This window comes from Aquarana catesbeiana, linkage group LG09 (assembly GCF_042186555.1).
Source record: "Aquarana catesbeiana isolate 2022-GZ linkage group LG09, ASM4218655v1, whole genome shotgun sequence".
Lineage (NCBI taxonomy): Eukaryota > Metazoa > Chordata > Amphibia > Anura > Ranidae > Aquarana > Aquarana catesbeiana.
Genome location: NC_133332.1, coordinates 25,031,433 through 25,054,077, shown reverse-complemented (window position 1 = coordinate 25,054,077; position 22,645 = coordinate 25,031,433). Strand labels below are relative to the sequence as shown.

The following is a 22,645-nucleotide window of genomic DNA, read 5'->3' as shown; positions in this document are numbered from 1 at the left end:
TGGCAGGTGCTAAAATGGTACCAATAGTTGTGGTAGACAAAAGAAAATGGGCGAAGTGGCAAAGGACATGTTCCTGTGTCAGTGGTCCTTGACATGGTGGTGTTTCTAAGAGGGGGGGGAAAATGGTGCAGTTAGTGGAGGGTATTTGATACCTGAGTCAATCTGGAGACTCTTGACTTTTTTACATCAGTGGGGCGCATGGAACTAAAGGGATCTGGAGGACTCTTGAAGGAGAGCTGAAGGGTGCTAAAGGTTTTTTTTTTTTCGAAACTGGGTAGGTCTAGGATTACGTTGTCCCACCCTCTCTGTACTCCGTTTTAGAGATTTCACTCTAACCTGCCAAGAATGAAGGTGGCTTCTCCTGATCTGGGGTCATATATAATACAGGGCTCAAGCAATCGCCAGGTCACCATGACAAGAAAGAAATAGCGTCCTTGTGCCTTGGCTGCCGCCAGAATGTTTCCACACCCCACGTGCACCACCCTGCGTGTAGGTGGTTTATTTTATTTTTTTCTATTTTTTTTTTTTTTTTCTTTCTGAAATTTTGTATCTTAAACCTTTTGTGGTAATATCGTGTGACATAAAAACTTGGAGCTATCACTATTTTGTTCTCTAGGGCAGTGTTTCTCAATTCCAGTCCTCAAGGCGCCCCAACAGGTCATGTTTTCAGGATTTCCCTCAGATGAAACAGCTGTGGTAATTACTAAGGCAGTGAAACTGATCAAATCACCTGTGCAAAATAATGGAGAGCCTGAAAACATGACCTGTTGGGGCGCCTTGAGGACTGGAGTTGAGAAACAATGCTCTAGGGTGTCTGCTTTCAGAAAATGTATAAGGATTGGGGTTTTTATGTAATCTTCAGGCCTAAAATGATTTTTTTTTTTTTTGTAACGTGTGCAAAAAATGCCTCTGGCAGCAAAAGGGTTAAAGGGTAAGTACAAATTCGGGAACATGTTCCACCCCTAAGATTTGTTTACAAAAAAATGTATTTATTATATTTAAAAAAAAAAAAAAAAAAAAATTTCTGGCTCCTAGATTCAAAGTAAATTTTGTCAAGCCCTGATATAAGTGACATGACAAAGGGAGATGGTAAGGTCAGGCTGCCCTCACTAGCCAGCGGCACCTCACTGAGACTGAGGCTGCTATTGGAGGAAGTTGAGAAAAGAATCCTCTTCAGCTATCGAGGCTTCTGATGGACGGGAGAAATTCTGTGGTGCAGAAGAAGCTCCCAGTGTATCATGCCTACTACACCCCCCTCACATATAAAACTACACTTGGGTATAGGGTTGCCACCTGTCCAGGATTAATCCAGAAAGTTCGGGTTTGGAATCATGCGTCCAGGTTTCAGACTGCTTGAAACTCAGACACTTTATTTAGACTGGACTATGGCCTCCCCAGCAGGGTTGCTTGCTGCAGTTGTCTAAGCTGAGTGTCTGTTACACTCTTTAACAGTGCCCAAACCAACATGAACAACCCCCCCCCCCCAACCACATACATACGAGAGAGGGTGCGATCTGCTCCCCCACCCCTCTGTCTGCCCACACTCCAATCCCCGGCGCTGTGCCTCCAGAATAGGAAAGTAGGTTGGGGCCGGAAATTTGAAGTTCAGCAGCCTCAGATACATCTGGATTAGAGGTGCTGATTGCCAAGGGGTGAGTGAGCTCACCATCCATCCCTGTCTGTGACTGAAGTATCCCCCCCCTTCTCTCTCCTGCCTCTGAGTACACTAAGGTAAATCAGGGTTCTCGGAGCACCCCTTACATCAGATTTCCCCTTTTTCACCAGAGGCCACAGTGTTCCCCTTACACCAGAGTCCTCTCCATACATCGGAGTTCTCAGTGTTCCCCCTTAAATAGGGTTTCCCAGAGCATCCGTTATGTTGGAGTACTCTCTCTTAAATCAGTCTGGAGTCCCCTCTTACAGTGAAAGGGAACTCTGATGTAAAGGGGGACTCTTGAGTAAAATATACATATGTATTCAGACCCCCTTACATTTTTTTTCACTCTTTGTTATATTGCAGCAATTTGATAAAATTATTTAAGTTCATTTTTTTTCCTCAATGTACACACAGCACCCCATATTGACAGAAAAACACAGAATTGTTGACATTTTTTGCAGATTTATTAAATAAAAACTGAAATATCACATGGTCCTAAGTATTCAGACCCTTTGCTCAGTATTTAGTAGAAGCCCCCTTTTGATCTAATACAGCCATGAGTCTTTTTGGGAAAGATGCAACAAGTTTTTCACACCTGGATTTGGGGATCCTCTGCCATTCCTCCTTGCAGATCCTCTCCAGTTCTGTCAGGTTGGATGGTAAACGTTGGTGGACAGACATTTTTAGGTCTCTCCAGAGATGCTCAATTGGGTTTAGGTCAGGGCTCTGGCTGGGCCATTCAAGAACAGTCACGGAGTTGTTGTGAAGTCACTCCTTAGTTATTTTTGCTGTGTGCTTAGGGTCATTATCTTATTGGAAGGTAAACCTTCGGTCCAGTCTGAGGTCCTGAGCACTCTGGAGAAGGTTTTCATCCAGGATATCCCTGTACTTGGCCGCATTCAACTTTCCCTCGATTGCGAACAAGTCGTCCTGTCCCTGCAGCTGAAAAACACCCCCACAGCATGATGCTGCCACCACCATGCTTCACTGTTGGGACTGTATTGGACAGGTGATGAGCAGTGCCTGGTTTTCTCCACACATACCGCTTAGAATTAAGGCCAAAAAGTTCTATCTTGGTCTCATCAGACCAAAGAATCTTATTTCTCACCATCTTGGAGTCCTTCAGGTGGTTTTTTTTTTTTTTTTTGTTTTTTTTTTTTAGCAAACTCCATGCGGGCTTTCATGTGTCTTGCACTGAGGAGAGGCTTCCGTCGGACCACTCTACAAAAAGCCCTGACTGGTGGAGGGCTGCAGTGATGGTTGACTTTCTACAACTTTCTCCCATCTCCCGACTGCATCTCTGGAGCTCAGCCACAGTGATCTTTGGGTTCTTTACCTCTCACCAAGGCTCTTCTCCCCTGATGGCTCAGTTTCGCTGGACGGCCAGCTCTAGGAAGGGTTCTGGTCGTCCCAAACGTCTTCCATTTAAGGATTATGGAGGCCATTGTGCTGTTAGGAACCTTAAGTGCAGCAGAATTTTTTATTTTTTTTTGTAACCTTGGCCAGATCTGTGCCTTGCCACAATTCTGTCTCTGAGCTCTTCAGGCAGTTCCTTTGACCTCATGATTCTCATTTGCTCTGACATGCACTGTGATCTGTAAGGTCTTATATAGACAGGTGTGTGGCTTTCCTAATCAAGTCCAATCAGTATAATCAAACACACCTGGACTCAAATCGGGGGCGGACTGACCATTCAGGCATTTGGACGCAGACCGAGGGTCCGTGGCCAGTAGGGGGCCTGTGAGAAGCTCCTAAGAGATGCTGGTCGGATCTAGGGGTATGATGCTGGCAGTGCTGCAGCGGAGCCACTCTGCTGCTGTGGGGGGGCCCAAGACGCAACATTCCCCCCCCCCCCCCCCACGCACCTCTGGTTTTCAGTTTGGGATGCAGTGGGGGGAGTGGGAGGCGGCGATCGGCAGCTCTATGGTGCTCACGGCATTTCCCTGGGGCTTGTATTTCTCCTTTAGAGTGTATACAGTGTAGAGGGGAGGGGCCTCTGACCCGGGCAGCTACAAGTTTCACTCTTCAGTGTACAAGTGAGTTGCTCTGCTTGTACACTGTTGCTGACTGCTGCCTGGGTCAGAGGCCCCTCCCCTCTCCACTGTACAGAATCAGGAAGAGAACTACAAGCCCCAGTGAGATCAGTGCACAGCGGGGGTAAGTATGACATGAGGGGTTTTTTTTTTTTTTTTTGTTTTTTTTTATATAAACTGAACTTTTACAACCACGTTAATGTGCTGGTGGACAGTGGTGGCTTACTTTTTTTTTTTACAGCTTGAATTTCAGACACTTCATCGGCAATCGGCTGCAATTCAAACCATGTTGGGCAGAATAAAACTGACCCAAAACCTCGTACTTGGAGGAAGAGCTAATTGTGTATTCCTTTTTAATGTTTAGAATATTTTGGATGGATTAAAAACCTTAAATGTTTTGAAGTTAAAAATTGACTTGCACCGGTGTTTTGCTTAACCACATCAATACCGGGCACTTTCACCCCCTCCCTTCCCAGACCACTTTTCAGCTTTCAGCGCTGTCACACTTTCAATGACATTTGCGCGGTCCTACAACGCTGTACCCAAATGAAGTTTTTATCACTTTGTTCACACACAGCTTTTTTTTTTCTTTATTTCTTGCGATATAAGTGAAAAAGAGTGCAAATTTGGAAAAAAACACTATTTTTTCTATTTTAAAAGAAATCCAATAAAATCGAATTTTATCATAAATTTAAGCCAAAATGTATTCTGAATCTTTTTGGTAAAAAAAATCCCGTTAAGTGTATAATTCGTGTGATCACGGACAGATGTACGCAAATGATCATGGACAGATGTGCGCAGGTGATCACGGACATGTGTGCAGATAATCATTGGGACATGTGATTTTTACTGTTATGTTTTTTTGGGGGGGCGGGCGCTAGTGTTTTGGACTTTGTGTGTTTACACTTTGGGGACACTAGACTGATCAGTGAGTAAAAAGCAGCTCCTAGTCACTGATCACCAGCCAGCTGCAGCGATCCGCTCTCCTCTCCTCACTGACAACTTCTGTGTGAGGAGAGCCGATTGCCTAGCAACCAGCTCTGTATTTACATCACATGACGGCTGTAAATGGACACGGCCGTCATGTGATCAGGAGGGCCAATCAGAGCCCTCCTGCTGATCGGAGATGTGCCGTGTGTGGGTGACACGAGCTGCATGGGCGCAAGCGATCCTGCCCCCTCTTCTGAGGGACGTTCCTGAACATCCACTCAGGAGAGAGTGCCCACCTGGCCGTTTATGTACAGTGGCCGGGTGGGAAGTAGTTAAAGAGGAACTTCAGTCTGCTCACATTTTAATGAAAACATCTTTTCCATTCTGAAGCTTCCCTCCAACCACTTTACATATTTTATATATACTGTGATTCTTTACTTGCCAAATATGCTGCAGAAATCTCCCTCCACTAAATCTGACTGCATCCATTTAACTGTGGGCAGCTGAAGCTGCTGCCTGTTCACTTCCTGGATTTACAGAGGCACACCTGCAGCTCTCATTGGCCTTCTTATGACTCATCGACTCATCCCCCCCTCCCCCCCCTCCCCCCCTTCCTGGCAAACTCTCACAGGAGAGCTGTGCATGTCATAAGCCTAGGCTTTTTTCCAGACGAACAGGAAGTGGGCTCTATAAGGTATTTACTTGCAGGAAAAAAAAAATGTATTCCTATCCAAAGTTTAAAACAAGGGCAGAAGACTTAATAGATGGAAACATGAGAAAATTACTAAAGTTCCGTTTTAATGACCCTGCCCAAAGGCAGTCAACCAATCGGCACATCTGTCCAAAACTTTGGCTTATGTGCAGCCCCAGAACAAAAGATGTATTGTGTTCATGCCTGCTGTGATGAGACGTGATGGCTAGTGTAGGACAGGAAAAACATGAATAGAGACTTTAGCCAGGGGTGTGCTACATACATACAGGGTGCACTTTGCCTTCTTCCACAGCTGCTTACCTCTGCATCCCCAATCCACATCTCACTTTCACCCCTCTTCAGCTCTGGCCTCCCCAGTCAAACCCTTTAGTGGTGCACAGCAAACATAGTTGCCAACATTGAAAAAAAAATATGTGGGACACTTTTTTTTGCTGTAGGCGGAGCCAATCAATAATTAGGAGGCGGGGCATTCGTTTGTAGGCGTGGCCTAGTAAAAAATAATAGTTGCGGCGCGCGAAGCGCGCCGCGGCGAAAAATGGGCGTGGCTTACGCGGAAAGTGGGCGTGGCTTACGCGGAAAGTGGGCGTGGCTTACGCGGAAAGTGGGCGTGGCTCAAGAGGGTATGGTTAGAGTCTGAGATGAATGGGGGAGAGGGAAAGGGGGAGAGGGAAAGGGGGAGAGAGGAATGACGGGACAGCAGCCCCAGGTCCTACACAACAATAGAAATATGTGTATTCTAGAAAGTTTAACAATCAGCAGATAAAGATACTCCAAACACCTGGTGTTAACGCTTCAATCATCCCGGCACCATGGTTGTTATGGTGTCAGGATGATTGAAGCGCATTATTTCTATTATTACATTGTAATATAAAATTAAATCATTCAACTCACCATAATGCAGAATCAGTGGGATCCCTGAGCGTGTCACTAGCCACGTCGCCTGCCACCAGCAGAGTCTGTCCTTGCATCAGGTGCCCCCGCCAGAGTCTGTCCTTGCATCAGGTGCCCCCGCCAGTGCAGCCCCCCCTCAGTTAGTGCAGCCCCCCCTCAGTGCAGCCCCCCCTCAGTGAAGCCCCCCCTCAGTTAATGCAGCCCCCCCTCAGTGCAGCCCCCCTTCAGTTAGTGCAGCCCACCCTCAGTGCAGCCCCCCTTCAGTTAGTGCAGCCCACCCTCAGTGCAGCCCCACTCAGTTAGTGCAGCCTCCCCCCCTTAGTGCAGCCCCCCCAGTTAGTGCAGCCTCCCCTCAGTGCAGCCCCCCCCAGTTAGTACAGCCTCCCCCCTCAGTGCAGCCCCCCTCAGTGCAGCCTCCCCTCAGTGCAGCCCCCCCCTCAGTTAGTGCAGCCCCCCCTCAGTTAGTGCAGCCCCACTCACTGCAGCCCTCCCTCAGTTAGTGCAGCCCCCCTCACTGCAGCCCCCCCTCAGTTAGTGCAGCCCCCCCTCATAGTTGCCAACAGTCCCGATTTTCCCGGGACAATCCCGATTTTGGGACCCTCGTCCCGATTGGAGAGTGTCCCGAATCGGGATTTTCCATAAGGAAAATCGGGAATGTTGGTTTTTTTTTTTTTTTTTTTTTTTTTTTTTTTTTTTGGAGCAGCGGGCTCCAGCAAAATGGCGGCCGGCGCTGCCGCTCTAGCTGCCTCTAGTGGAGAGGGGAAGGGGGCTCGATCCGTGCAGCCAATGAAGCGGCTTCTTTGGCTGCACGGCCCCTCCCCTCTCCACTGAAGCGAGCAGAAGACACGGCGCCGGTGTTCTGCCATATAGTGTCCTTGTATCAAATAGTGTCCGCCTCGTACTGCGCAGGCGCTGCGCCTGCGCAGTACGGAGGAGCAGGAGATGCCGAAAATGTCCGAAGGTGATCAGCTGACCATCAGCTGTACACGGCGCTCGGGCACCTGTTAGCGATGGCAGTGTAAGAGGGCCCCTCGCGGGCTCGCTTCGCTCGCCACGCTTCGGGCACGGCCTCGCTGCGCTCGGCAAATATTTATTCTAACTCTATGTCCACTTGGATAGTGGGGAATGATCCTGGACATAGGGTAAGAATAAATGCGCAGGCGCCGTGTACAGCTGACGATCAGCTGTTGAACTTCGGAGACTTTCGGCGTCTCCTTTGTCCTCCGTACTGCGCCTGCGCAGTACAGGGAGGACACTATATGATAGGGGACTGAATTCGACAAGACACCGGCGCCGTGTCTTCCTGAAAGTTCCCCAGCCCCGTACTGCGCAAGCGCTGCGCCTGCGCAGTACAGGGGGTCCGCCATTGCCGAGGGGAACTTTCTCGGCAGAACACCGGCCGCTCCTCCACTGAGCGGGGGCCGGGCTGCATTGAGGGGGGGAGGCTGCACTAACTGAGGGGGGGCTGCACTAACTGAGGGGGGGCTGCACTAACTGAGGGGGGGCTGCACTAACTGAGGGGGGGCTGCACTAACTGAGGGAGGGCTGCAGTGAGTGGGGCTGCACTAACTGAGGGGGGGCTGCAGTGAGGGGGGCTGCACTAACTGAGGGGGGGCTGCAGTGAGGGGGGCTGCACTAACTGAGGGAGGGCTGCAGTGAGTGGGGCTGCACTAACTGAGGGGGGGCTGCACTAACTGAGGGGGGGCTGCAGTGAGGGGGGCTGCACTAACTGAGGGAGGGCTGCAGTGAGTGGGGCTGCACTAACTGAGGGGGGGCTGCACTAACTGAGGGGGGGGCTGCACTGAGGGGAGGCTGCACTGAGGGGGGCTGCACTGAGGGGGGAGGCTGTACTAACTGGGGGGGGCTGCACTGAGGGGAGGCTGCACTAACTGGGGGGGCTGCACTAAGGGGGGGAGGCTGCACTAACTGAGTGGGGCTGCACTGAGGGTGGGCTGCACTAACTGAAGGGGGGCTGCACTGAGGGTGGGCTGCACTAACTGAAGGGGGGCTGCACTGAGGGGGGGCTGCATTAACTGAGGGGGGGCTTCACTGAGGGGGGGCTGCACTGAGGGGGGGCTGCACTAACTGAGGGGGGGCTGCACTGGCGGGGGCACCTGATGCAAGGACAGACTCTGGCGGGGGCACCTGATGCAAGGACAGACTCTGCTGGTGGCAGGCGACGTGGCTAGTGACACGCTCAGGGATCCCACTGATTCTGCATTATGGTGAGTTGAATGATTTAATTTTATATTACAATGTAATAATAGAAATAATGCGCTTCAATCATCCTGACACCATAACAACCATGGTGCCGGGATGATTGAAGCGTTAACACCAGGTGTTTGGAGTATCTTTATCTGCTGATTGTTAAACTTTCTAGAATACACATATTTCTATTGTTGTGTAGGACCTGGGGCTGCTGTCCCGTCATTCCTCTCTCCCCCTTTCCCTCTCCCCCTTTCCCTCTCCCCCATTCATCTCAGACTCTAACCATACCCTCTTGAGCCACGCCCACTTTCCGCGTAAGCCACGCCCACTTTCCGCGTAAGCCACGCCCACTTTCCGCGTAAGCCACGCCCATTTTTCGCCGCGGCGCGCTTCGCGCGCCGCAACTATTATTTTTACTAGGCCACGCCTACAAACGAATGCCCCGCCTCCTAATTATTGATTGGCTCCGCCTACAGCAAAAAAAAGTGTCCCCACATATTTTTTTTTCAATGTTGGCAACTATGCCCCCTCAGTTAGTGCAGCCCCCCCTCAGTTAGTGCAGCCCCACTCACTGCAGCCCTCCCTCAGTTAGTGCAGCCCCCCTCACTGCAGCCCCCCCTCAGTTAGTGCAGCCCCACTCACTGCAGCCCCCCCTCAGTTAGTGCAGCCCCCCCTCAGTTAGTGCAGCCCCCCCTCAGTTAGTGCAGCCCCCCCTCAGTTAGTGCAGCCTCCCCCCCTCAATGCAGCCCGGCCCCCGCTCAGTGGAGGAGCGGCCGGTGTTCTGCCGAGAAAGTTCCCCTCGGCAATGGCGGACCCCCTGTACTGCGCAGGCGCAGCGCTTGCGCAGTACGGGGCTGGGGAACTTTCAGGAAGACACGGCGCCGGCGCCGTGTCTTCTGCTCGCTTCAGTGGAGAGGGGAGGGGCCGTGCAGCCAAAGAAGCCGCTTCATTGGCTGCACGGATCGAGCCCCCTTCCCCTCTCCACTAGAGGCAGCTAGAGCGGCAGCGCCGGCCGCCATTTTGCTGGAGCCCGCTGCTCCAAAAAAAAAAAAAAAAAAAAAAAAAAAAAACCAACATTCCCGATTTTCCTTATGGAAAATCCCGATTCGGGACACTCTCCAATCGGGACGAGGGTCCCAAAATCGGGATTGTCCCGGGAAAATCGGGACTGTTGGCAACTATGAGCAAAGAATTTTTTTTTTTTTTTTTTTTTTTTTTTTTTTTAGCATACTCTTTAGGATTGTAAAAGACCTGGGACACCTTTGGACTCACCAAAGAATAGTAATGTGGCGTGCATAGTGCCCCCTCACCCTCCTATCAGGCACTGTTCTGAGCTACATTCCTCTCTGAATATTGTGCCTGGGTTACAGGTGGACTGAAACCCGGACACATGATTCAAACCCCGAACTGTCTGGGTGAATTCCCAGACAGGTGGCAACCCTACTCTGCATGCAAACCCCCTTTCACTGCTCCAATTTTCTCCCTTCTTAGAAGCTCTACAATCTTCCACATGTCTTACTTGTGTTGCTGTATTAAGCTGAAGCACCCAGATAGCTCTATTACCTCCCCACACACTGTAAATGGCTCTGCCTCTATCACTAACGGGGGGATCATCCAGTAGGCATTTTAGAAGCTGCACTGCACCCTGGGCACTTTCATGTCCCTTGTCCCCATCCTGCACTCTGTGGGAGCCGATCAGATCTGTAGGATATGTTAGGAGATAAGCTGTCACTGATAAACACAGAAGCTGGACTTCTGAGTTTACAAGTGATAGTAGTAAGACGGGAGCAGAAGGCCTGAGTCAGAGGTGGTGGAACAGAGTTCCACCAAATTCCAGCTGAAAAAAAGCCCTGATTGTGACACTGAATTGTAGACCCTTCAATGTGACAATGGCCATATGAAATTCACCTACAATTATAAGTAGGTCCTTGTAGCATAAGGGAGGATTCTAATCCTTTTCAGTTTTATTTTTCTGCTGTCTCCGTCTCACTGGGGATATTGCCGTATAGGACTTGGCACCTAATTTTACCACAAACTGGGAAAACTTATTGACTCGCATATAAGCCTAGGGTTGGAAGTGCAGCAGCTACTGGATAAACCGTGCCCATTTGCAGCTGTACCTTTTTGATCACTAAGACAGCGGGTGTCTCATGCAGTCTGTTCGGTGGCCGTCCATTGTAACAAAGCCCCGCCTCCTCCTCGTCTGTGATAGACGGAACACTGACAGTTTCCCAGCATTGTATCAGTGTTCCGTCCTATCACGGATGAGGAGGAGGCGGGGCTTTGTTACAATGGGCGGTCGCCGAACAGACTGCATGACACAGCGGGAGACACCCACTGTCTTAGTTATCAAAGATACAGCTGCAGATGGGCACAGTCACTCGAGACCCTCACTCGAGACCAAAAATGTGCTGAAAAACTCAGCTTATACTCGAGTATATACAGTACTTTGACTTCCTGTCCTATAGCTAAAATGGGAAGTGGGGAAATCCTTGCGAATTAAGAGAATCCATTGGGCCCAACAAATCTTCCTAATGGGGGCACAGATGGCAATAAAATCCCCTAATCCCCCTTGGACAGAGTCAATGTTTTTGCCTTTAGTTGTACTTTAATGCTAGCAATGCATGCATGGATTTCTCTTGTTTAGGCCATAGACTTAGTGAGAAATCTAACAAGACTCATAGAATAGATGAAGGAATTTCCATGGCTGGCTATTGTAGTAGTCATCCAGCCACTCGTGACCGATGGGATGCTATCACTTTTTGGTCGATATCTTTCCATCTAGCTTTTGTTTTTTTGTTTTTTTCTACTCCAAGTTTGTTGTGCTGGGTGGTACCAACAATGATGCCACCCATGGCTTGGGTTTTGCATAATTGGGTGAGAATTGGCCATGTATGGCCATTTACCCAGGAGCTCATAGGACTTTTACTTTGTGTTTCTGAAATCGTGTGCTACTCCAAAGCTTTTAAAGACACCTGTCGTCAGATCATTCAATTCAACAAAATTGAATATTATGATAAATGTTAATTTAATATATCTTGTGCATTGGGGGGGGGTTGTGTTTTGTAAAAGCCTCCCTTGTGCATCTAAAAGTTCTGATCCTGCGTGTGTGTCCCGCCATCTTGGATGAGATGTTAGCAGTCCCATCTATAGTATTTCCCTTTGCTTCCTCCCCAAGCTATTTAAAGGTTATGTAGGGATGGAGAAACAGGGCCAGCACAAACAAGACAATGTAATGTCAAAGGGGCATGGACAATTCCAATATGCGATTTAGTGGGTTGGTTATTCAATCCACCAGTCTGTGTGGATGGTGGAAACCAGCCCACTGGTGGATCAAAAAAACAAACCTGGCCATGGTTTGAATCTTGGATGGTTTAGCAGGGACAAGACCATATTTGATTCATCTATGGTCAGGCTGATTGTACCCAGGGGGACGTACCTGACCATACCAGTACAAGTGGTGTGAACTTTGTCACCCAAGAGAACATTCTAATGGTAACATTTCACCCCTCCTGCTAAAGTGTTCATGATGTCCAGTCTCCACTGGTTGGGATGTCAACTCTTCAGACTGATTCTCATAAATGACCTACGAATCATGAACCAGATGACAGATTTGCATAGGCATTCAATTCACCAAATGTCTAAACAAGCTTCTACATTCCCTAACGGCATTATTTTAGAACTGTACAGATTCTCTTTAAAGATAAAATTGATCGCCAGTTTATTTTCTTACTGTAAAGAACCAAGACGCTTGGCGTAAACAATGTCTACAGTATGATCATTATCTTAACTGCATGGTAGGAATGCCAAAAAAGGTTACACCCAAACAAGCTGTCTTTCATGATAAACAAGTCAAGCCAGACATTTTAGACCAAAGACCTTTAGTAGTTAACTCCAAGAATTTAGGTATATTCTAGGCTTCTAAAGTTCAGATGCAGTTGTCAGTCTTGCACATCTTCAGATTAAAATCTGTCATATTAAAGTCGGGTGGGAAAAAATGGGCTACAAGTTTTGAAAAATCTGACCTACCAATATGCCCCCCCCAACTTGCAGTGTGAACCTATCTTCACCAAAATCCTGACTAGCATTGTCAGCCCTGCCTGCTGGGATACAGAACTCCACCTACGCCATCTTTGTTCCCCTCCTACATGCGTTCCCAGTGAACCAGTGCTGCTTGCCCACTGTGTAGGGAAAAGGGCTCTTGGGAGATATAGTTCTGGGGATGTGCCTGCACAAATATCCTGACCAGTGATGTTAAGCTGGGTATACATGTATTGAAATTTTGTCTGGTTTAGCAAGAACCGACTGAATTTTGATCTGTGCAGCCCTTGTCTGTTCAACCTAAGCCAATTGTTAGACTGGCTCCTGTTGACTGGTCCTGCTGGAAAACCATCAATCGATCAGCCATTGGAACTCTGATTTGTGTATTCTGACAGAATACAATAGCGCAGTAGGGGATTTTTTTTTTTTTTTTTTTTTTTGTTTAGCCAGCAGTGTATACCCAATGTCAGCTTTGCCTGTTGGGCTACAGAACACCTGTTGGGCTACAGATCTCCTGCTTGGAATACAGGACTACTACCCCCCCACGCCACTCCACTTTGTCACATTTCACATATATACATTGGTACATTGGTTTTTGCCATTCAATCAGTGCTGCTTGCCTTGAATCTCCTATAGCAGTGGTCCTGAAATGGACTGCAGCCTGGACATGAACCAAGCTATGCTGCTCTCTGTAACGTCAGCCCACCGGTCTCCAGCATTGTAAGCCTGCTGCTTAGAAATCATTGGTTGCTAGGACCACTGACATCCTAGCAGCCAATGATGTCATGTGTGCCCTGCCACCTGCAACAAATGTCTCCATGCAGCACACTTTTCCAGCGCCTGCCTGACTACAGGGGCATATCCATCAGGCACACAGTTCACTTTCATGGGTTCTACCATGCACTATGATGGATCACAACAGATCTAGAAGGGCGCTCTGATGGGGGAATCCTGATCTATGGGGAAACCTGCTATATTTTTGATGCATACAATAACTACGATCTTTGAGTCATAGCACAAACTTTAAAATGTAGACCTTGGCTGGCAGAAAATTTTAGCGACCAGACCTCCTTTAAAATTTATTACCCCTGCTCTAGAGCCTGCCCAGTGTTTTAGGGAAAGGGCTCTTGGGAAATGTAGTTCGGGGGGGGTGCCTTCAATAGAAAATTACCATCTGCCCCTGTAGAATTTTAACAAATTTGGTAATCTCATGGAGTAACAACTTTATTTTTTTATTTTTTTTTTTTTTCCCACTACGGGAATAAGGGCACTTTTTGAAGGCATCATGTAAAGACTGTGTGGTTCTTAACCTTTTTATAGAATACTGATGGGTCATTTTTTGCTTTGCATGCAGCAACAAAGCTCAGATGTGCAGATGCCAAAAATTTAAAGTACGTTTTTGATCTGTAGACAACTTAACTTTTTTTTTTTTTTTTTTCTTTCCCAGAGTTCTAATCTGAGCGAGGAAAAGGCTACACAATGGAGGTGTCGGAGTACAGTCCCCAGCGCCACTCCCTGCTGGATGCCATCCACCGGTTCAACACTGCCACGACCATCATGGATGAAACCATTATGGTTCCCAGCATGCTCCAAGACATAACCCCTGCCAAGGAGGAAAATGGAGACAACATGAATTCCAAAGAAGTCGTAGAAAACAGAAACCTGTACGACTCCTACCTTCTCCTGAAATCTCTAAGGCATGACATGAAGTGGGGTGCTCACTCAGAAAATCAAATTGTGAAAAAACTCTGCCCTGACACAGAGGACGCTCCAGAGGAAGAGACTGGAGACCTGGTGGACCAATTTCAGCACCATTTAAGGGGACTCCTGACTGTCCTGACAAAGCTGACCAAAAAGGCCAATCTTCTGACCAACTGCTATAAGAAGGAAGTGGAAATTGGAAACTCGACCAATGGACCTTACTCAAAGAGCATCTACTATTAAAGAACAAAATGGCCATATGGGTTTTTTTTTTTTCTTTTTATAGTGAGGCTGTGTGTGTAATTAGTTGACATGGAATCCACTTTAGACTGTATGCACAGCTGCTACTTCAGCACAACCGGTCCAAAAAAATTTCCCAACACAAATGTCTTCAGGGCAAGGCCTAGAGCATATGGCTTCACTGGACGGCATCCATTGGGATTCAGCAGACTGTTGTAGCTTTGTAGATGTACAAGTCAGACTTGAATGGGTTTCTGGTAAACCTGTTTTCTTGCTTGGGTTTTTCTTTTATACAGCCCGCAAGAAGGGCTCTGGCAGTATTTAGTTCAGCTACTTTGTACAATGTCTTCCCACGTTGGGGTGTGTCCTAGCTGTGTGTATTCTCTCTCCTGTCCTTTCTTCGTACAGATTGGCAAGTGGAAACCCTGCCAGTTGGTAAACATGAGATATGTCGTGTGTATTTTGCTACAAGACTGAAAGCGATAAAAACTGTAAAGTTTAAGCTTTGTTGTGGTTTTTTATTTAATTTTTTTTTTTACACTCCATTTTTACACAACTTAAAACAAACTTCTGGGTATAAAATGTCATTTTAGATGTAAAACCAAATACCCCAACACTCTATATGCTTATTACTGCTCCAAAAAAAACTTTATGTATAGTCCAAACTAGGGAAGGGTTAAATCCAAGGTCAAGAGATGTCAGAACTACCCTTGCGGTGGGGCTGCAATATGCTTGTGGGATATTTGTCCTTGGAGGGAAAATTTGAGATTCGGGAGGGAAAGATTTGTGCCAGGAGGCTTGATTTTGAGGGGGGGGGGTTCATGCAGCGGGATGGATTTAGAATGGGGGAGGGGCTATGTACTCCAAGTTGAAATTTGAGGGGTAGAGTACTTGTGCTTAAAGGGGTGACTTTTTTGGGGGGGGGGGTACATTTGTGCTGGGGGATTTGGGGGTGAAAAATTTGTGCTTGGAGGGGGGGTTCAGCAGGGGTGGATTTATACCAGGAGGAGGAATTTTATGCTTGGGGCGCAACAAGCATGCAAATTAGCCCAATTTTGTTAAGGGGGGGTGCTGACCCGTAATGCTGATACATCTTGGGAGAGGCACAGTTTGGCATGTTCTTCGTGGACTCTAGATGACCTTTTCCTAGCACTGGTCCCTATATCCCCCCTTACAATACTCTAGGGACCAGTACTGGGAGGTGGAACCAAGAGATGATGCTTGGAGGTGGGTAGGGGGTGAAGAGGGGCGACTCGCAAAGGAAGAGTACCTGCGCCTACTGGGGGGGGGGGGGGTTGGGTGGTGGAGGGTCGGAATCCCAGCTTTTAAAGTATATGTAAACTGCTAGCACAACAATTAAATACCCAGAAGCCATTGTGTATATATTGATACAGTGCAGCATTAGAATTGTCCTGCTCCAAATGAGTGCTGCTGTGCACAAGATGAAATGGACTGATTTAAGAATTGTTACACCTTTTTTAAATGGAGGGGAACAATTTGAGGAAATATATTTCTGTATTGTTACAGCTGGCTAACATGTTAGCGCTCATGTAATGTAAACTCTCCATGGTGCTCAGTTTTGCAGGTTTAAGCAGTGTTCAGGGGGTGTACTGTGATTGCAATGAAAGGTAATGCATACAGTGGGAATAGAAAAGAATCCCCCTTAAAATCACATTTTGTTGCTTTGTAGCCTGAAATGAAGACAGGTTTTTAACCAGCTCTATTTATTCAGTGCAGCTTCTAATGTCCAAGTGAAATTAAAAAAATAGAGAATATATATGTGTATGTATGTTGTGTGGAGTTCCGCTTAAAAAAAAAAAAAAAAAATTAAGTAGGCAGCTGCTGACTTTTTATAATCGAACACTTACCTGTCCCAGGATCCAGCGATGTGGGAGATCAAGGCCCCGCTCGTCTCCCCCTCCGCTTGGCAGCGCTGCCATTGTAACTGTGGGTGCCCAGCTGTGGCTTCACAGCCGGGCGCCCACTGCGCATGCACGAGCCGCGCCACACGCCATGATTGGCCACGCAATCATCTGTAACCTGTGATGTGTCCCAGATTGACAAAAGGGAGGGGGCAGCTCTGATCTCCCCTCTTCCAAGGGAAGTGACGTCAAGAGCCCTGGTGCTGAAGGAGACAGACTACGAGGGACCCCCTAGCAATAGGCGTTTAGAGGTGAGTGTAAAAAAAAAAAAAAAAAAAAAAAAAAAAAAATCTGACTTTCTGGATGGATCACCAGGTGACAATAGAAGAAAGATAAATGCAGCCATCACATCTAAGAATTGGTAAACTCCAATATAATGTTTGCTTTTAAGGGTAATCAAATTGCAACAGAATGCACTAAGGGATCTGGCCAAAGTTGGATTAGCAGGGACCCTTTGAATTTCAATCCAGCTATGGCCAATCCTGATTGCCTTCTGTCCAACAGGACTGTTGGGAAAACTTTCCTTCGATCAGCAGCTTTAGTGCCATCCAGAGATGTTAGTCTGCATTAAACCTGGGTCCCTGCTAATAGTGCATTCTGTTGTGTTTCTATTAACTGCTTCAGCCTTGACGGTTTTACCCCCTTCCTGACCAGGCCATTTTTTTTTTTTTTTTTTTGAGATACAGCACTGCATTACTTTACCTGATGACAATTGCGCGGTCATGCGACGTTGTACCCAAATACAATTTTATGTCCTTTTCTCCCCACAAATGGAGCTTTTTTTTTTTTTTTTTTTTTTTTTTTTTTTTTTTTTTTTTGGTGGTATTTGATCACCTCTTCGGTTTTTATTTTTTTGTGCTATAAACAAAAAAGACCACTTTTGAAGAAAAAAAAATTTAATTTCTGCTATAAAACATATCAAATAAAAAACTAATTTATTCATCAATTTAGGCCACTATATATTTTTGGTAAAAAAAAAATCACAATAAGCATATATTGTTGGTTTGTGCAAAAGTTATAGTGCCTACAAAATAGGGGATAGCTTAATGGACTTAATAAATTATTTATTGTTTTTACTAGCAATGGCGGCAATTTATAGTGGGATTGCGGTGGACAAAGCTGACCCCAAGTGTCACTCTTTGGTGACCAGTGACATCAATACAGTGATCAGTGCTATAAAAATGAACTGCTAAATGTCACTGACAAGTAAGGGGTTAACCCTAGGCAGTGGTCAAGGGGTTAGCTGAGTTCCCTGTGTGTGTTCTAACTGTAGAGGGGCTCACTGGGACAACACAGATTGCTGTTCCTAATCACTAGAAACAGCAGCTCTCCATGTTCTCCCCTGTCAGAATGGGGATTTGTCTTGTTTACATTGAGTCCGCCGGACCTGCGTATCGGGCCCACATTATTTCATGAAACAACGTGTGTGGTGGGCGGTCTTAAAGTGGTTAAAGAGAAAGTTTACAGCTGTGACCAGAAGTTTTGAGAATGACACCAATATTAATTTTCACAAAGTCTGCTGCCTCACTTTTTATAATGGTAATTTGCATATACTTCAGAATGTTATGAAGAGTGATCAGATTAATTGCAATGTCCCTCTTTCCCATGAAAATAAACTTAATCCCATACAAAAAAAAAAAAAAAATTTTCAGAATAGTCTCCTACATTTTTCAGATTCAGCTATGGGATTGGGACACCACCAGTACAGAGCTTCCAGGAATGGCAGCAGGCAGGTATGAGTACATCGGCACGCAGTAAGAAGACTTTTGGAGTATGGCCTGGTGTCAAGAAGGGCAACAAAGAAGCCACTTCTCTTCAGGAAAAGTTTGATATTTGGAAAAAAAAAAAAATACAGGGACTGGACTGCTGAGGACTGAGGAATTAATGTTCCCTGATAAAATTCCCTTCCAGATTGGGGCATCTGGGGAAAAAAAACCTTGTCCGGAGAAGGAAAGGTGAGTGCTACCATCAGTCCAGTGTAATGCAAACAGTAAAGCATCCTGAGACCCTTCATGTGTGGGGTTGCTTCTCAGTCAAGGATGTGGGCTCACCCACAATTCTGTCTAAGAACAGAGAATGTTTCAAGAACATCCTCCGAGAGCAACTTCTCCCAACCATCCAAGAACAGTTTGGTGAGGAACAATGCCTTTTCCAGCATGATGGAGCACCTTGTCATAGGGCAAAAGTGATTAACTTGAGTGGCTTGGGGAACAAAACATGGAAATGTTGGGTCCATGGGCAGGAAACTCCCCAGACCTTAATCCCATTGAGAACTTGTGATCAATCCTCAAGAGGCGGGTGAACGAAAAAACCCTGCACATTCTGACAAACCCCAAGCAAGGATTATGCAAGAATGGGCTTCCATCAGTCAGGATGTGGCCCAGAAGTTGATTGACAACATGCCAGGGCAAGGCCTTGAAAAAGAAGGGTCACCGCTGCAAATATTGACTCTTTGCATAAACTTCATGTCATTGTCAATAAAAGCCTTTCAGACTTATGAAATGCTTGTAATTATACTTCAGTATACCATAGTAACATCTGAAAAAAAAGACCTAAAAATACTGAAGCAGCAGACTTGTGAAAATGTAATATTTGTGTCATTCTCAAAACTTTTGGCCACGGCTGTACTTTAACAACATGTTACACAAGCGTGTAACATGAAACATGTTGCGATTGTAGCAAGGTCTCTGGCCTCCTTCAGTCTAATGGGAACCTCCAGGGCCAGAGATAGCCGACATCCTTCTGTATATGGTGGGTTGTGAGGCATGGTGGGTGCAAGGTGGATGAAGTTATTGGGTGCCAGACCATTCTTCAATGCAAAAGAAATGTTTATTTCTCTTACAAACTTTTTTTTTGGGGGAAAGAGGGTTAGGGCCAGGAAACCCTTAAGTAGTTGCAAGTTCAATTAGCAGACTCCAATAGGAAGACAGCTGTGCAGGGAAAGGCCTCCAGCACGATTCCGCATCTGCATGTGCAGGAATGCTGTCTCCTATGACAACAGTCTTTAACAGTTCCTAACGCAAAGCATAACAGTTCCTTCACTTTTGCTACAACTTCTCCTTGTAGTTTCATCAGCACACTGAGCTCCCGGTCTCTCACTAGACCCGCTGATTCACTGCCACTGAATCCCTTGAGCTCCTGCAATCTTCACAGTGGTATCTTCCTCAAGCGTCACCCCCGCCTCGCTGGGTCCCTAGCTTGGCACTCCAGATACTTCTCAAGCTTCACCCCACTGGCCTGCTCGGTCCCTGGCTTGGCACCCAAGGCTGCCCTGCAAGCGTCGCCTCCACTGGCTGGGTTCCTGACTTGATCACCACCTGAAGTTTCCTGATTCTCCACCGTGCCCGTTCGGTGAGAATGTGTTTCCGGTACTTGCTTCAGTTACTCACTGTGGTCCCTGGTAATAAGGCAGATGGTCCAACAGGATAACTACTCCTGGCAAGCAAATTTGTGAGGAGCAACCCTGCCTAAACTCCAGGGTGCTACACAAAGGAACAAACACCCCCCCCCCTCCCCCAGAGAAATCAAGAGCACAATATGAAAAGAGGACAAGCTGTTGAAACTTACTGTCTACTGTATTAGTGTATAAACAATCTTTGTTTTAGAGAAGCAATGATATTTCCATTAAAAAAAAAAAAAGTGGAGAATGCGGGCATCAATCCCGCTACCTCTCACATGCTAAGCGAACGCTCTACCATTTGAGCTAATTCCCCTGGTGGATGTGGGCCAACACATAACAAGACACCAGCAGAGGGCAGTATGCTGGTCTTACCCCTTTTAGACCTGAACAGAATCTTGGTGAAAATGCCATATGCATAGGGGATACTGGGTTTGGCTAAAGAACGTCAAGGAGTGTAGCTTTACATCAGTAGAGAAATCAACAGCGCATGAAAGGAAGACGAAAACAGAGAATTTGCTTTGACCCCTGCAGTCGCCATCACATTTAAAATTGGCACGGCTGTGTACTTGCTCACAGTTGCTTCATTCATTCACTATCAATCATTGGGGGGGGGGGAGATTTACTAAGACTGGGGCACACAGAATCTGGTGCAGCTGTGCATAGTAACCAATCAGCTTCTAGTTTACTGGGTTTAGTAACACTTTAATATGCCGGTGACGGGGACTGAAGTCCGGTGAAGAAACTGGCTGGGTGAGGACGGTGCTGGATCCTGGGACAGGTCAGCGTCTGTTTATTAAAATTCAGCAGCTGCAGGTTTTATTGCTGCTGAATTTAAATGTTTCAATAGATGATGGAAAAAACGCTTTAATATTAGAGAAATTTCCCCTGAAATACAATGATACACTTTTGCAAGGTACAGTGAAGTAAAAGCTTCCCGTCCCTGGGTGGGCTTGAACCACCAACCTTTCGGTTAACAGCCGAACGCGCTAACCGATTGCGCCACAGAGACTTGTGCTGTGCTGGGCTGGGCGATCTAACAAGGTAAACCTTACTCTCCAAAGGGAATTGAAGTTGGATCTGGAATAGTTGTAAAAGTAATTTATTTGGACTTTGTAAATAAAAAGAGCAGTCAATAAAAATAAAATTGGGGTTTCAAAAACTTACTGGTTCCACTGGGGCTCGAACCCAGGACCTTCTGCGTGTAAAGCAGACGTGATAACCGCTACACTATGGAACCTTCCTGTGTGTGCTCTAGCATGACTTTCAAAAAGGGATGGGTGAACCATCATAAAGATAATTATATATTTTCATCACAAAAGTATTGTAGAAAAGCATTTTCTTTTTACTTGACAAACCAAGTGAGATACATAACTTCAGACCTAAAAGAAAAACAGATTGCTCTACAAATGATAAAAAAAATAATTATTATTGAGATTACAGTGCGTGTAATAAGGCTGTCTCTGTTTTTGTCTTCTTTTTATGCTGGGCGGTTGATTTCTCTATTCATGTAGAGCTATGTTCTCCATTATTCTTAGCTGAACACAATACCTTCTATGACATTTTTACCCAGACCCTTGTGTGCTCAGGCCTAAAACCTTCTCAGGTTGAACACACTGCCCCCTGTTGGTTCCCTGTAAAGTTTTCAAGCTTGCTGTTCGGGGGAATTAGCTCAAATGGTAGAGCGCTCGCTTAGCATGCGCTCGCTTAGCATGCGAGAGGTAGCGGGATCGATGCCCGCATTCTCCAAGTTTTTTTTTTTTTTTGTAAATAATTTTTTATTGCATTTCAAAAGGTATAGTTATAAAAAACAAAGCCTATTGGCCATACCCAGGCTTAAGCAAACACAATATAACCTAACAAAACAACTTAAAGTGAAAGTAAACCCATCCATAAAACAGTTACGTTCCAACACGTTCCGGAAATGTAACACTCCCATTGGTTGTGCTCTCAACCAAACTGTTAAACCATCCAATGGATGGTGTCATAACTGATCACATGTGCAGCATCAAGGCAGTTTTAGATTAAACAGAGGCAAAGATGGCAGCTTCCTTGGCTGAAAACGATAGGGGGGTTTACTTACACTTGAACACACGTGAAATAGCAACCAATGCCCTAGGGCAAATTAATTTACTCCACTGAATGCATCATAAATAACATACAAAGAGGATTGATCCTACAATGCTCTGAAATGAGCCATAAACACTCCCAAGGAGATACTACAAGAAGTGCTAGGGGGACATGGCTATGGAAGCCATCGTCACCATGGATTCAGTCCAACCATCCCAGACCTTGAAATACGTATTAGGGCATCCTCTAGACTCATATGTATATTTATACAGTGGTACCATTTTATTGTTTATGGACTTCCAGAAATCAGATGTAGGAGCCTGAGGGGATTTCCATTCAAGGAGAATAGACTTACGAGCGTAGAACTGTAACAGTCCCAGTTGATTTATTTCTGTACTCATGTAGAACTATATTCTTCAGCATTCTTAACCAAGCACAGTTGCCGCTATGGGATTTTCCTCAAGACCCCTGAGTGTTTAGATCTGAAAAGGGTAAGATGATGTAGAAATGTCCCTGATTCAGCACACTGCCCTCTGCAGGTTTCTTAGTGGGGCACCTTTCCGTCCAGAGATGCGGAGATTTCCACACTAACCAGCGTAGACTGCGGAAGTGACATCACCGGAAAGGGGCGGCAGTCGGGACAGAGGCTGTCAAAGTAATAGGCTACACGCTCGGAGCTCACAGCTCCTTCTACTGGCTTTACAAAAGTATTGTAAAACATCTGCTGAGCCCAACAGCAGTTATAATATCTTCAGATGGTACGTTGAGTGGACCTTCTGGCTTTAGGACAGTTTCATGTGATAATAGAAGTGGTACTTCTGGAAGTTTATCTCGCATTACTGA

The 22,645-nt window shown here is 46.4% G+C and overlaps 1 protein-coding gene and 1 non-coding gene across 2 annotated transcripts in view; one reads left to right on the top strand and one right to left on the bottom strand.

Moving 5' to 3' along the window:
• LOC141107432 (mid1-interacting protein 1-B-like) overlaps window positions 1–14,915 on the top strand; it is a 28,020-nt gene extending 13,105 nt beyond the window's left edge. The window contains exon 2 of the mRNA XM_073598147.1: window positions 13,920–14,915. Coding sequence (XP_073454248.1) covers window positions 13,952–14,416 — 465 coding nt within the window. The 5' untranslated portion in view covers window positions 13,920–13,951 and the 3' untranslated portion in view covers window positions 14,417–14,915. The remainder of the gene's footprint in view (window positions 1–13,919) is intronic.
• Window positions 14,916–20,899: 5,984 nt separating this feature from the next.
• On the bottom strand, window positions 20,900–20,972 carry TRNAV-UAC (transfer RNA valine (anticodon UAC)). The gene has a single exon. It is a non-coding gene; the product is annotated as a tRNA-Val (tRNA).
• Window positions 20,973–22,645: the final 1,673 nt, after the last annotated feature.